Genomic DNA, 13,480 nt, shown 5'->3' with positions numbered 1-13,480 from the left:
CAGTTTCCTCTCTACACTAATGGGCACAGAGTTGGCAGTGATACTAAAGATGTAATACAAAGTTCTTTTTGTTATAAACATTGCAGATAATGGTAAACATAGGCCAATGCCTTGACTGGTATTTTTCACCCAAGTCTATTGAAGTAAAATAACTTGAATGTGCATAGGACAAGTTTCCAGTTTCTTGTTTTTAACCACAAAATGGACATAGCAAACATGCAGGATTGCAAATTTCAAGCACAAATTCAATCCATTGCAAGCTGTGTTTCTGAAAACCTTTCCCTCAGTTTAAAATCTATTTTACTAGAAACTGGTCATGTTCATGAAATTGATTACACTCCCACCAGTGGGATTTTCTGCAAATTGCACTCACTCACAGGTCTTCTACGAGTCTTGAAATCCTTTGAGTGCAGTGACAAAAATGGACACTCTTTACAATATTTTTAATATTCTTTTTATTTACTATGATATAAAACTGACTAATACGCTCCCAATCTGACTAGCAAGTATTTTAACCATTCTCATTTAACCAAGATGGCGGCAGAGTAGGGCTCCCGTGCTGGAGCTTGTCTGCTGTGACTACATTTCTTTTTTTCTATTTTCTTGGTTTTTTTACCTCTTTACACTTTTATTTATTTACCTCTTGAGCTCAGATGGCATCGGTGGTGAACGTCCAGGACGTCAAGTGAGCCCAGCACAGAGGACAGTAGTCCCATAACGGAGGGCAGTCGTCCCAGCGTGGAGGGTAATAGGCCTAGCATGGAGGGCAGTAGTCCCGTAATGGAGGGCAGTAGTCCCGTAATGGAGGGCAGTAGTCCAGCGCGGAGGGTAATAGGCCCAGCACGGAGGGCAGTAGTCCCATAACAGAGGGCAGTAGTCCCATAATGGAGGGCAGTAGTCCCAGCGCGGAGGGTAATAGGCCCAGCATGGAGGGCAGTAGGCCCAGCACGGAGGGCAGTAGGTCCAACGTAGAGGACAGTAAGCCCAGCATGGAGGACAGTAGGCCCAGCGCGGAGGGCAGTAGGCCCAGCGCGGAGGGCAGTAGGCCCAGCACGGAAGGCAGTAGGCCCAGCGCGGAGGACAGTAGGCCCAGCGCGGAGGACAATAGGCCCAGCACGGAGGACAGTAGTCCCAGCACGGAGGGCAGTAGGCCCAGCATGGAGGGCAACAGGCCCACCGCAGAGGACGACAGGCCCAATGCAGGGAATGGTTGTCCCAGTGCGGAGGACGGCAGTCCCAGTGTGGAGAATGGTAGTCCCAGCGTGGAGGATGACAGGCCCAGTGCGGAGGATGGTAGTCCCAGCGCAGACCTTGAGCCTTCGTAAAACTGGCGGTATGTGTGGTGACATGGTAGTCTTTTCATTGTAGTGGTGTACCCTATACTTGAGTACACATGACAATAAAACCTAAATTTAAATCAATTTATAGTTTTGAGGAAGGGTCACCGGACCCGAAACGTTAACTCTGATTTCTCTTCATAGATGCTGCCAGACCTGATGAACATTTTCAACACCGTATGTTTTTGTTTCTGAATTATGGAGACTGCGGTTCTTTTGGCGTTCATTTAGTTTTCAATTTAACGTCAATTAACTCACAAAGTTTTGAACACTACCATTAAAAAACGCTTTGTTGTAAACCCAATATTGCATTTACCAAGATGCTCCAACTTACCACTCTTGAATATATTTCAAAGTATTTCCTATTTTAAAAAGTCAAGTTTTAAAATGTTGCTTAGTCTCGCTAGTTCATGGAAAATTTTATATTTGGTGATATGAAAATGAGCTTGAAGGAAATTTGGGAGGGGTGAATATTTCTAAGAATATTTTGTTTTAAGTGGACATCATATTATTTGCACATGGCACCCATTTTGCCAAATGTACTGAAAGTGGAAATACTACCTTACAGAATTAATTCTAAATGATAAAGCGAATTTTTGTTTTCAAACAGGAAACAAAGGCTTGCCAGGGCCAATTGGTCGGCCTGGACTCCCAGGACCAAGTGGCTATCCTGGGTTCGAGAAAGGTAGACCAGGTGATCAAGGGCCTCCGGGATATCCTGGATCGCCAGGACAACCAGGGCCGAAAGGCTCCTTTGGCATTAATGGTTTCCCTGGATCGACTGGAGAAAAGGTAGGGATCCTGCTCAATCTATGTCACTTATTTGCTGAAGAAGCTTCCTCATTTTCTATGCTCCAGTTGCAAAGGCAGTCAGTCAGGCTGAATTCGGTGATTAATGGGGGCAAAACAAGGCTCTTGTTTACATAACATCACAACCTCTTGGCATCCCAAAGCACTTTACAATCAATTAAATCATTTTTCTGAAGTGTAGTCATTGATGTAATGTAAGAAAAGCACAGTAATTGATTCCTGAACAGAAACCACCCTTAAACCTGTTGGACTATAACCTGGTGTTGTGTGATTTTTAACTTTGTACACCCCAGTCCAACACCGGCATCTCCGAACTAAAACAGCAATGTGATACTGACTAGGTAATATGTCATTGTATTATTTTGCTTCAACCTCAGAGCATCAATGTGGACTTCAACAGTTTCCTCATTTCCCCTTCCCCCACCTCACCCCAGTTCCAAACTTCCAGCTCGGCACTGTCCCCATGACTTGTCCTACCTGCCTATCTTCTTTTCCACCTATTCACTCCACCCCCCCGACCTATCACCTTCATCCCCTCCCCCACTCACCCATTATACACTATGCTACTTTCTCCCCACCCCCACCCTCCTCTAGCTTATCTCTCCACGCTTCAGGCTCACTGCCTTTATTCCTGATGAAGGGCTTTTGCCTGAAACGTCGATTTCGAAGCTCCTTGGATGCTGCCTGAACTGCTGTGCACTTCCAGCACCACTAATCCAGAATCTGCTTTCCAGCATCTGCAGTGATTGTTTTTACCTAGTATTATTTTGCAGCAGATACTGAGGATAACTCTTCGACTCATTTTCCAAAATAGCGCCATTGGATCTTTTACATTGACCTGAGGGCCAATGGGGCTTTGTTGTAATATTTCAGTCAAAAGATCAACACCACCAGCAAAGTAGTGCTCCCTCAGTATTAGGCTGGAGAGTTAGTCTAGATTCTGTGCTCAGGTCTCTAGAGTGTGCCTTGAACTCTCCACTTTCTGATTCAAAGGCAAATGCTACAAAAGTGAGGAGGAAGTGAGGACTGCAGATGTTGAAGATCAGAGTTGAGAGTGTGGTGCTGGAAAAGCACAGCAGGTCAGGCAGCATCTGAGGAGCAGGAGAATTGATGTTTCCTGATGAAGAGCTTATGCCCGAAACTGTGATTTTCCTGCTCCTCAGATGCTGCCTGACCTGCTGTGCCTTTCTAGCACCACACTCTTGGCTGCTACAAAAGTGACCATAGCTAAAACCATCTTTTATATTTGTATCATTCTTTGTATGTGAATTCAACAGGAAGATAGCTATAGATGGTGGGAGATATATATTAGGAATTGCTGAGCTGGAGCAGGGCCCCTGGCTGATTTTTATCTTGGCACAGACCAGGAATGGAATCTGGGATTGTTTTGAACAGTTTCATTCTTTCAGGAATGAATTACGCATTGACCCAGATTACTACTGTAACTAGTGCTTTAGAGTTGTTTAAAAAAGAGCAGAACATAACTCAACCAGAGATACCAGCAACATGCTCATTCCACATGGTGATCTGGAGGTTACGCTGTTTATTTCAGTGCAATTTGATTGAAATCAGCAAAACCAGTGCAAATGATTGTGGAATTTCATGCTCAAATTAGGTCCAGAGCAAAGTTTCTGTGATGATTTGCATAGGTTCTGCTCACAAAATAAATTATAACTGTAATTTACTTCACCATTATTGCTAGATTCCATTAATTGTCTCTATTTGTAAACCTTTGATGCTTTTAAAGTGATCTTTTAGTCACAAGGGTACTAATACATACAAATTAAAAACTTTGAATAATTTATGGTTTATTAAAAAAAACTGACTATGGTTCTGTAGAGTTTTAAAAGTCATTTTCAGTTACTTAAAATGGTGCTACTCACAGTGTGTGTGTGTGTTGGGGGGGGGGGGGGGCGGCGTGAGAGAGGTCACATTGATTAAAAATACAGATCTCAGAATTCAGTCAAACTGAACCAGGTGAGCCTTCTTAAATATATCAAAGAATATTTCTAAAGCCAAAGACAATTAAAAAAAATTAAAATGCAGTCTAGTTTTACGTTTGGTGATATGCAAATGATGATGTGTACTCCTATTACCAACCATGTCCAAAGCAGAAGCTCTACCTCAGAATAAATATGTAAAAATAAGTTTCATTTGTTTGCTAACCTGCATTAAATACTACTGTGTGCGTGCCTGATTTAGGAAAATATATTAAACTTATCTAAAGATCTCTAAAAACAACAGATAAAAACGATTGATTTTGAAGTATTTTCCCCAAAGCGTTTGAAGGATTTGCATTGCATTTAAAATAATGCAAATTTATTTCATGAAAAAATTATTAACCTTCTGAATATGGGGATAATCCCAAGTGATATTTTTACCATGTGACATTGATTTTGTCTTTGACATTCTGCACCAACATTTGGTTCCATATTGCCCTCACTAATTTGATTCGCTGAGTTCAAGGTAACATGGTTTCACCCATCTTTACAGCTACATTAATGAAGCTCTTGCATTGCTTGTGAAGACGATGAGTGAATGGTCCACAATTTTCTCGCTATTGAGCAATACCTTTTTATGTTGACTTGGCTGAGCATATCCCACCAACCTTTTGAACTGGAGCACTGAATTGATCAAATTGATCTCCCTACTCCCCTCATTCTAGAAAAAAACTCAAGACAGTACACATATTGTGACCATTTCAAAGTGGCCTAGTGGTATTATTGCTAGACTATTAACCCAGAGACCCGGGTAATGTTCTCAGGACTTGGGTTTGAATTCCATCATGGTGAAGTTCGAATTCAATTAAAAGCTACAAGTACGTCTAATTGATTCACTAATGTCCTTGAGAGAAAGAAATTGCTGTCCTTCCCTGGTCTACATGTGACTCCAAACCCATGGCAATATGATTGACTCTTAATTGCCTCTGACAACTAGGGATGAGCAATAAATGCTGGCTAACCTGTGAATCAAATTCTTGAAATTTTTTCAGCAGAATGGTGGGGATGGTGTATTTAAGACTGGATGTTCAGCAAAGAGGGAGTTCAAGCCTCCTTCTGTTCACTCAGTAAGACTGCAAGATGAATAAATCTCCACATCCCAATATAGCATCAATAAGTAAGGTTCAAGACTCAGCAGAGTGGAGGATGGAGCTTGTGTCCCACTACACCATATCGTCACACAATAGTGCTGAAGCAGTTATACTGACTAATAAGTTGAATCTCTCTGGTAATTATTGTAAAATGCATTCCTGATAATTAGTTCATCAGGTTGGGCAAAAGTCTGACATAGAGTCATAGTCACAGATATGTACAGCACTGAAACTTATCCTTCGGTCCAACTCATCCTTGCAGACCAGATATTCTAAATTAATCTAGTCCCATCTGCCAGCACTTGGCCCATATCCCTCTAAACCTTTCCTATTCATATACCCACCCAGATGTCTTTTAAATGTTGTAATTGTACCAGCCTCCACCACTTCCTCTGGCAGCCCATTCCATACAAGCACCACACTTCACGTGAAAAATTTGCCCCTTAAGCCCCTTTTAAATTTTTCCCTTAAACATATGCTCTCTAGTTCTGGAATTCCCCACCCTAGGGAAAGATTTTGTCTATTTACCCTATCCATGCCCCTCATGATTTTATAAACCTCTATAAGGTCACTCCGCATCCTCCGAAGCTCCCGGGAAAACAGCCCAAGCCTATTCAGCCTCTCCCTATAGCTCAAATCCTCCAACCCTGGTAATGTCCTTGTAAATCTTCTGTGAACCCTTTCAGGTTTCACTGCATCCTTCCTATAACTGTGTGTGTGGGAATGTTGAATAAGTGTGTGTCATGCATATTGAATGCCCATCTAGAGCTCACTGTACAATGTTGTATCTAATAGGGTAATGATGGTCCGCCAGGTCTTCCTGGATACCCTGGTGAATTGGGTTTTGTTGGTCCAAAAGGTAAGCAATTGGCAACTCTGCTTCCTTCTGATCTCTCGTTGCTGTAGGAGGCTTTTTCACTGCACTGTATGGTCTCTTTAAGATCACTGTGAGGCTGCTCCTGTGGACAACATTGGTTGTTCATAGCCTGTTTGTTCCTTGCATGTTAAGTCCTGGATTGCTGTGCTGTTGCAAACCCACACAGCTGAGAGTGAAGGTCACTCCTTACCTGTTGTTACTTCTATGCATTAAACATTGGACTCATCGCTAGAATCTCTGCTATAATTGCTACTACAAATTGCAAACTTGTATTTGTTTTGCTCAACACTCAATTTAAGAAACAAATCAAACTGTGCTTGGTAATACCAGCCTGTGTGAGTTACTTGTGTTCCACCCACCTTTGGGATTGACAATTCAGTAGAGCATGGAATCAAAGCTGTGACTCACCACACAATGAGGTCACAAATTTAACAACATGGGAGGAATCTGTGTCTCTGTTTAATTTGAAGGAGCTGGAGGAACATCAGTTAACTACTGTATTGTTTAGCAGTGTGGTTTAGAAATATCTGAATTACTTTAGGTTCACAAAGAGAGAAATAGAATCAAAAAACAAATAAAAGATGCCAGAATTTTATAAATCATTGGTTTAGCCTCAGTTGAAGTATTTTGGATCAGTCTGGGTACTACACTGCGGAATGCCTCTACGAAAGCAAAGAGGAGTGTCACCAGAATGTTACAACAGATGAACTTGGAAATGTTAAGTGTGCTCTCCTTGAAACAGAGAAGGTGAAGACGTAACCTTATAGAGATTTTCAAGATGATGGGATAGAGATGAGGAGGAATTTCTTCTCTCAGAGAGTAATGAATCCTTACCTCAAAGGGAAATCAAGACTGGGACATTAAATATATTCATGGCTGCGATAGATAGATTTTTAATCAGTACAGGAATCAAGGGCTATGGGGAAAAGGCAAAGTAGTATTGTAGATTATTAGATCAGCAATAATCTCCTTGAATGGCAGAGGAGACTCAGTGGATAGAAGCCTGCTTCTCCTCCTACATCTTATGGTCTTATCATAGTGGTATATTTGGGAAGGCAAGTGAAATAACTCCACAGAGGCCAGTATCCCACCACCAAGTACCCTTTATTTCGATGTGCAGAGTCCTTAACACTGATCCAGCTCCCTCAGAGCCAGCTCTCAGAGTGAACAGAATCTCTGACACTCCTGTTTCATCAGGGATCCCTGACAGGGGCTGTTAACCTGGCTCAATCAGGGAACTCATATTCTATAAAGTCTACCTGGCTGACCTTGTAACAATCACAACTGCAGTATCAAACACTTGATACCCTGCTAAGCTATACACTGTATCAAATGTGGTGTGGATAGGAGTCCCACACCTCTCCAACTCTCACTTGTGACTCTAAGTAGTTGGTTGTGCACAGGTGAGCAGCCCTTCAGTTTTGGTTGGTGTGTGACCTTCCAGGGAAGAGTTGGAATGACAGATGAGGTGGAAGATCCTAACAGCTCAGTACAGCAATGGCTTGGAACACAGAGACCTGGAAGGCGTGTGAAATATTCAGGATATTTTCATGACCCCGAGGCGCCAATTTTGTCCAGTGGCAAAAATAGTGGAAATGCCCAACATTTCTGCCCCGAGCATGATATCTCTCATTTTCACTAGGGCAGGAATGAGGACAGGGAATGTTTCATGCCTGTATGTTTTACAGAGGTAACTGTATGTAGATCATGAGTTGTCTCCACTGAAGTGGGGATTTGGTAGCTTTAGAATGTGAAACCCAAAGTATGCTGGTTAAATATGGAAAGAGTGTGTCTGAACTCTGTGGATTTGTTTAGTTTGCCAGGGTATGCCTTTTGAGTGATAAAGTATTCCTTTCTCTCTGGTGCCAAGGCACCTTTGATAGAGATTGGGTGCTATTTGGGGAGGACTTGAAGAGATAAGGAGACTTTTGGAATCATTTAAAGCAGATATAAATACACATAAAAAGTGTATAAACTCATTACTGTCAAGCTCATTGGAACTGTCAATGCAATTGCCAAAAAGCATATAAAATAAAACTGTCACATGGACCTACTAAAAGGATCAGGAGGAACTGTCAAAATTACCTATCAAAGAAAACTGCCAATGGATTTAAAATAGCCATTTATCAAATCATGTCTGGGAGTGTTAAAATATAAAGGTTGCTTGCTGTTCCACTGTGACTTTTTACATACTCCTGAGGTTTCCATTACTGGATTACTGCTGCAGGACTGATTTCACAACCATCCATTCTCACAATAGGGTCCTGGCTATTTCACAGTTTGACAATTACGAGCAGTTTTAGAAGCTTTGAAGCCAGACGATAAGAACATTCCAATGCTTATTATTATAAAGGATTGTGCATTTGAATTAAATGGTTTTCAAAGCCTTTTGCAGTTGAAGGAATGTAAATATAATAATTATACCTGAAACAATGAGTTATAGGAGCAGAATAAGGCTACTTGGCCCATTGAGTCTGCTCTAACATTTGATCATGGCTAACATGTTTCTGAACCCAATTCTCTTTCCCTCTCCCCATCACCTTGATGCCCTTAATCAAAAACCTATCTATCTCTGTCTTAAACACACTCAATGACTTAGCCTCCACTGCCTTTTTTGGCAAAGAGTTCAATAGATGTCACACCCTCTAGCTGAAGACAATCCTCCTCATTTTAATTCTAAAGGATTGTTCTTTCACTCTGAGGCTGTGCCCCGAGGTCAAGTCTCTCCTACAAGTGGAAATATCTTTTCAGTGTCCACTCTATCTCGGCCTCTCAGTAATTTGTAAGTTTCAATCAGATACCCCCTCATCCTTCTAACCTCCATTGAGTACAGATCCAGATTCCTCAACCACAAACCTTTCATTTCCTGGGTCATTATTGTAAATCTGCTCTGGACTCCTCCAAGGCCAACACATTCTTCCTTGAATACAGGGTTCAAAACTGATTACAATGTTCCACATGTGGTCTTACTACAGCCTTATACAGCCTCTACAATCTCTGTTCTTGAGTTCTAGCTCTCTTGAAATGCTAACATTGAATTTGCCTTCCTAATTGCTAACTGAACCTGCATGTTCACCTTCAGAGAATTATGAACTAGGACTCCTTAAGTCCCTTTGTGCTTCAGATTTCTGAAGCCTTTCCCCATTTAGAAAATAGTCTGCACGTCCAATCTTCCTACCAAAGTGTGTAACCTCACACTTTCCCACATTGTATTCCATCTGCCATTTCTTTGCCCACTCTCCTTGCCTCACAATTTCTTCTGTACCATTCCTCCTTCCTCAAAACAGCCTGTCCCTGCACATATCTTTGTCTCATCTGCAAACTTAGTACCGATGCCTTCAGTTCCTTTGTCCAGATCGTTAATGTGTAACATGAATAGTTGTGGTCCCAACACTGACCCCTGCGGAACTCCACTAGTCACAGTTTGCCATCCTGAGAAAGACCCTTTATCCCAACTCTCTGCCTTCTGTCATTCAGCTAATCCTCTATCCATGCCAGTATCTTGTTCCTTACACCATTGACTCATCTTATTTAGCAGCCTCCTAGGCAGCATCTTGTCAAAAGCCTTCTGGAAATCCAAAGAGATCATGTCCACTGGCTGTCCTTTGTCTAACTTGGTTGTTACCTCCTCAAACAGTTCTACCAAATTTGAAAGGCATGACCTCCCCTTGATGAAGCTGTGCTGACTCAGCCCTATTTTACCATGCACTTCCAAGTACACCACAATCTCATCCTTCATAATTGACTCTAAAATCTTGCCAATGATTGAGGTCAGGCTAATCGATCAATAGTTTTCTGTCTTCTGCCTCTCTCCCTACCTCCTGAAACAGGGGAAGCATTAGCTATTTTCCAGTCTGCTGGCACCCTCCCTGACTCCAGTGATTCCAGAAGGATCACCACCAATGCCTCCACAATTTCCTCAGCTATCTGCTTCACAAATCTGGGACATAGTTTATTTGGTCTGGGAGATTTATCCACCTTATGACCTTTCAGTTTCTCCAGCATCTTCCCCTTAATGTTTACCACAGCACTCACCTCTGCCCCAATTCTCTTGAAGTTCTGGACTGCTGCTGGTTCCTGAAGAAGGGCCTGTGCCCGAAACGTCGAATCTCCTGTTCCCTGGATGCTGCCTGACCTGCTGTGCTGTTCCAGCAATAAAGTTTCAACTTTGATCTCCAGCATCTGCAGACCTCACTTTCTCCTGGACTGCTGCTGGTGTCTCCCACTGTGATGTTATTCAGCTCCTTCACAATTTCATTGTTCCCCATTATTATTTCTCTAGCCTCATTTTCCAGAAGTCCAATGTCCATTCTCACCTTTGTCTTACCTTTTAAATATCTAAAAAAGCCTCTAACAATATCCTTTTATATTTCACACTACCTAACCCTCATCTTCCATCTTTTCCCTGCTTCATCATTGTATTATGAATATACACCTGACAAAAATTCTCTTTTGACTACACAGGTGAACCTGGTGATAGACTAACTGTGATAGGCCATCTGGGAAGAAAAGGAGAACGTGGACAACCAGGGTATCCAGGTGAGGTAACTGGAGTTATTTGAGTGTTCTGTTTTTCTCACATCTCATCCACACACTCATGCATTCACTATCCGCTATTGCTACTGTTCTGAAGGTGCAGACTGTCAAGTCTTTTGGCATCAGTTACCTGACTGGCTGGTGGGACTGGGACTTTGGGCAGCAGTAGACCACCAGAGGCTGGTGGGATTTGTCACCAGCTAGAAACCCAGCAGCCCATATTTGCACAGCAAGCTCTCATAGACAGCAATGTGATAACGACCAGATTATCTGTTTACATGGTCAACGGATGAATATTGGTCAGGACATGATAGTCCTGTCATGTCTGGCATCAACCTAGTGATCCTCTGCTGCACTTCCTCTATGTCAAGAGACCAAAGCTGCCTTAATACTCTAGATGTGGTCTCACCAAAGCCTAGTACAAGTAAAATAACACAAGTCAACTTCTGAACTAAAATCCTTTCATTCATTCTGGGATGTGGGTATTGGTGGCTGACCAGTATTTATTGCCCATCCCTAATTGCCCTTGAGAAGGTGGTGGCGAGTTGCCATCTTGAACCACTGCAGTCCACCTGCTGTGGGTTGACCCACAGTGCCATCAGAGATGGAATTCTAGGATTTTTACCCAGTGACAGTGAAGGAACAGCAATATGTTTCCAAGTCAGGTTAGTGAATGGCTTGGAGGGGAACTTGAGGGTGGTGGTGTTTCCATGTATCTGCTGCCAGTGTCCTTCTAGATAAAAGTGACCATGGTTTTTGAAGGTGCTGTCTGAGGATCTTCTGTGAATTTCTGCAGTGCATCTTGTTAATAGTACATACTGCTGCTATTGAACGTCAGGTGGTGGACGGTGTGGATGCTTGTGGATGTGGTCCCAATCAAGAACTTGCTTTGTCTTGGATGGTAACAAGCTTCTTGAGTGTTGTTGCCTAGAGTCATCCAGGCAAGTGGGGAGTATTGCATCACACTCCTGACTGGTACCTTGTCGATGATAGACAGGCTTTGGGAGTCGGGGTTACCATTTGCTCTCCTAATTGCTTGCTGCACCTGCCTGTTTATTTCAATCAACTGGTGTACAAGGACACCCAGATCCCTTTGTATGACTATATTTCCAAATATCTCACAATTTAAATAATAGACTCCCTTTCTATTTTTCATACCAAAGTGCATAACTTCATATTTAGCCACATTTTACGGCATCTACAATGTGTTTGTCCACTCACTCAACTTGTCTAAATCATTTAGAAGGCTCTTTGCTACCTTCTCCTCACAGCTCACAATGCCAATCAATCTTGTGTTCTCAGCAAACTTGGAAAGGTTGCATATGGTTCCCTCATCCAAATCATCTGTATAAATTGTGAATAGTTAGCACCCATGCATGGATGGTTTCGGTACCAACTGGCCACTGCCTGCCACCTAGAAAAACACCCATTTATTTCCACTCTCTGTTTTCTGTTTGTCAACCAACTTTAAGTCCATACCAATGTTCTACCCCTTATCCCATGTGCTTACATTTAGCCACTCATTTCGTTAAGAGGGATCTTAGCAAAAGCCTTCTCAAAATCCAAATGCATTTCATCCACTGGTTCTCTCTGATCTATTCTTCCTATCATATCCTCAAAAAATCTCCAGTAGATTTGTTAAGCATGATTTCTCTTTCATAAACCCATACTGGTTTTGTCTGATCCTTTAATGCTTTCATGTGTTCTGTTCTCATAGCTTTTATAGCAGACTCAAGTATTTGTCCCAGTACTGATGTTAGGCTAACTGATTATGACTTTCTCTCTCCCTTTTTAAATAGTCAGATTACATTTGCCTCACTACAGCTTGCAGGAACTGCTCCAGTCTCTGTAGAATGTTGGAAGACGGCCACCAATGCATCCAATATTTCAGGGCCACTCCCTTAAGTACTCTGCAGATTATCAGGCCCTGGTAATTTGTTGGTCTTTAGTCACATCAATTTCCCAAGAAATTATCGTGTCCCAAGAAATAGTCATTTCCCTACTAATATTGATTCCCTTCAGTTCAATCCTTTCACTAACTCCTTGATTAGATTAGATTACTTACAGTGTGGAAACAGGCCCTTCGGCCCAACAAGTCCACACCGCCCCGCCGAAGCGCAACCCACCCATACCCCTACATTTACCCCTTACCTAACACTACGGGCAATTTAGCTTGGCCAATTCACCTGACCTGCACATCTTTGGACTGAGGGAGGAAACCGGAGCACCCGGAGGAAACCCACGCAGACACGGGGAGAACGTGCAAACTCCACACAGTCAGTCGCCTGAGGCGGGAATTGAACCCGGGTCTCTGGTGCTGTGAGGCAGCAGTGCTAACCACTATGCCACCGTGCCGCCCATGGTTCCCTAACATTTCTGGGAGTTTATTTGTGTCCTCTTTTGGGAAGACAGAATCAAAGTAGGTGGTCAATTCTTCTGCCATTTCTTTATTCCCCATTATAGGTTTCTCAACTTCTGACCGTAAGAGATCTATATTTGTGACTATCTTCATTTATTTATAGATGCTTTTATGATGAGTTTCTGTGTTCCCTACAATTCTACTCTCGTACTCTATTTTCCTCTCTTAATCAAGTTTGTTGAACTTGTTTGTTGAACTCTACAATGCTCCCATGCTCAGCCTTGCTGTTTTTTCTGATTCTTACTTGACAGCAGGTAACTGCCAGAGGGTGTTAACATTATTTACAACTTTGCTCAACCATTCTCATGAGCGTACAAAAATTGTTGGGAAGGAGAAGACTGGTTGCTGTAAATTATGATACTTCATTCACACTGTAAACATTCCCTCCTCACACTGAGACTTGTAATCCA

At 42.4% G+C, this 13,480-nt stretch overlaps 1 protein-coding gene across 4 annotated transcripts in view; it reads left to right on the top strand.

Moving 5' to 3' along the window:
• The window catches only part of col4a6 (collagen, type IV, alpha 6), a 423,829-nt gene that overhangs the window by 366,663 nt on the left and 43,686 nt on the right, over positions 1–13,480 (top strand). For all 4 annotated transcript variants that reach the window (XM_043705027.2, XM_087991898.1, XM_087991899.1 and 1 more), the window contains 3 exons: positions 1,948–2,129; positions 6,034–6,097; positions 10,580–10,654. In XM_043705027.2, the coding sequence (XP_043560962.2) occupies positions 1,948–2,129; positions 6,034–6,097; positions 10,580–10,654 (321 nt within the window). The remainder of the gene's footprint in view (positions 1–1,947; positions 2,130–6,033; positions 6,098–10,579; positions 10,655–13,480) is intronic.

This window comes from Chiloscyllium plagiosum, unplaced genomic scaffold (genome assembly GCF_037043375.1).
Source record: "Chiloscyllium plagiosum isolate Xiang-an unplaced genomic scaffold, Cpla_swu_hap1 HiC_scaffold_11, whole genome shotgun sequence".
NCBI lineage: Eukaryota > Metazoa > Chordata > Chondrichthyes > Orectolobiformes > Hemiscylliidae > Chiloscyllium > Chiloscyllium plagiosum.
The sequence above is the reverse complement of the archived record's forward strand: the minus strand, read 5'-3'. Positions and strand labels throughout refer to the sequence as shown.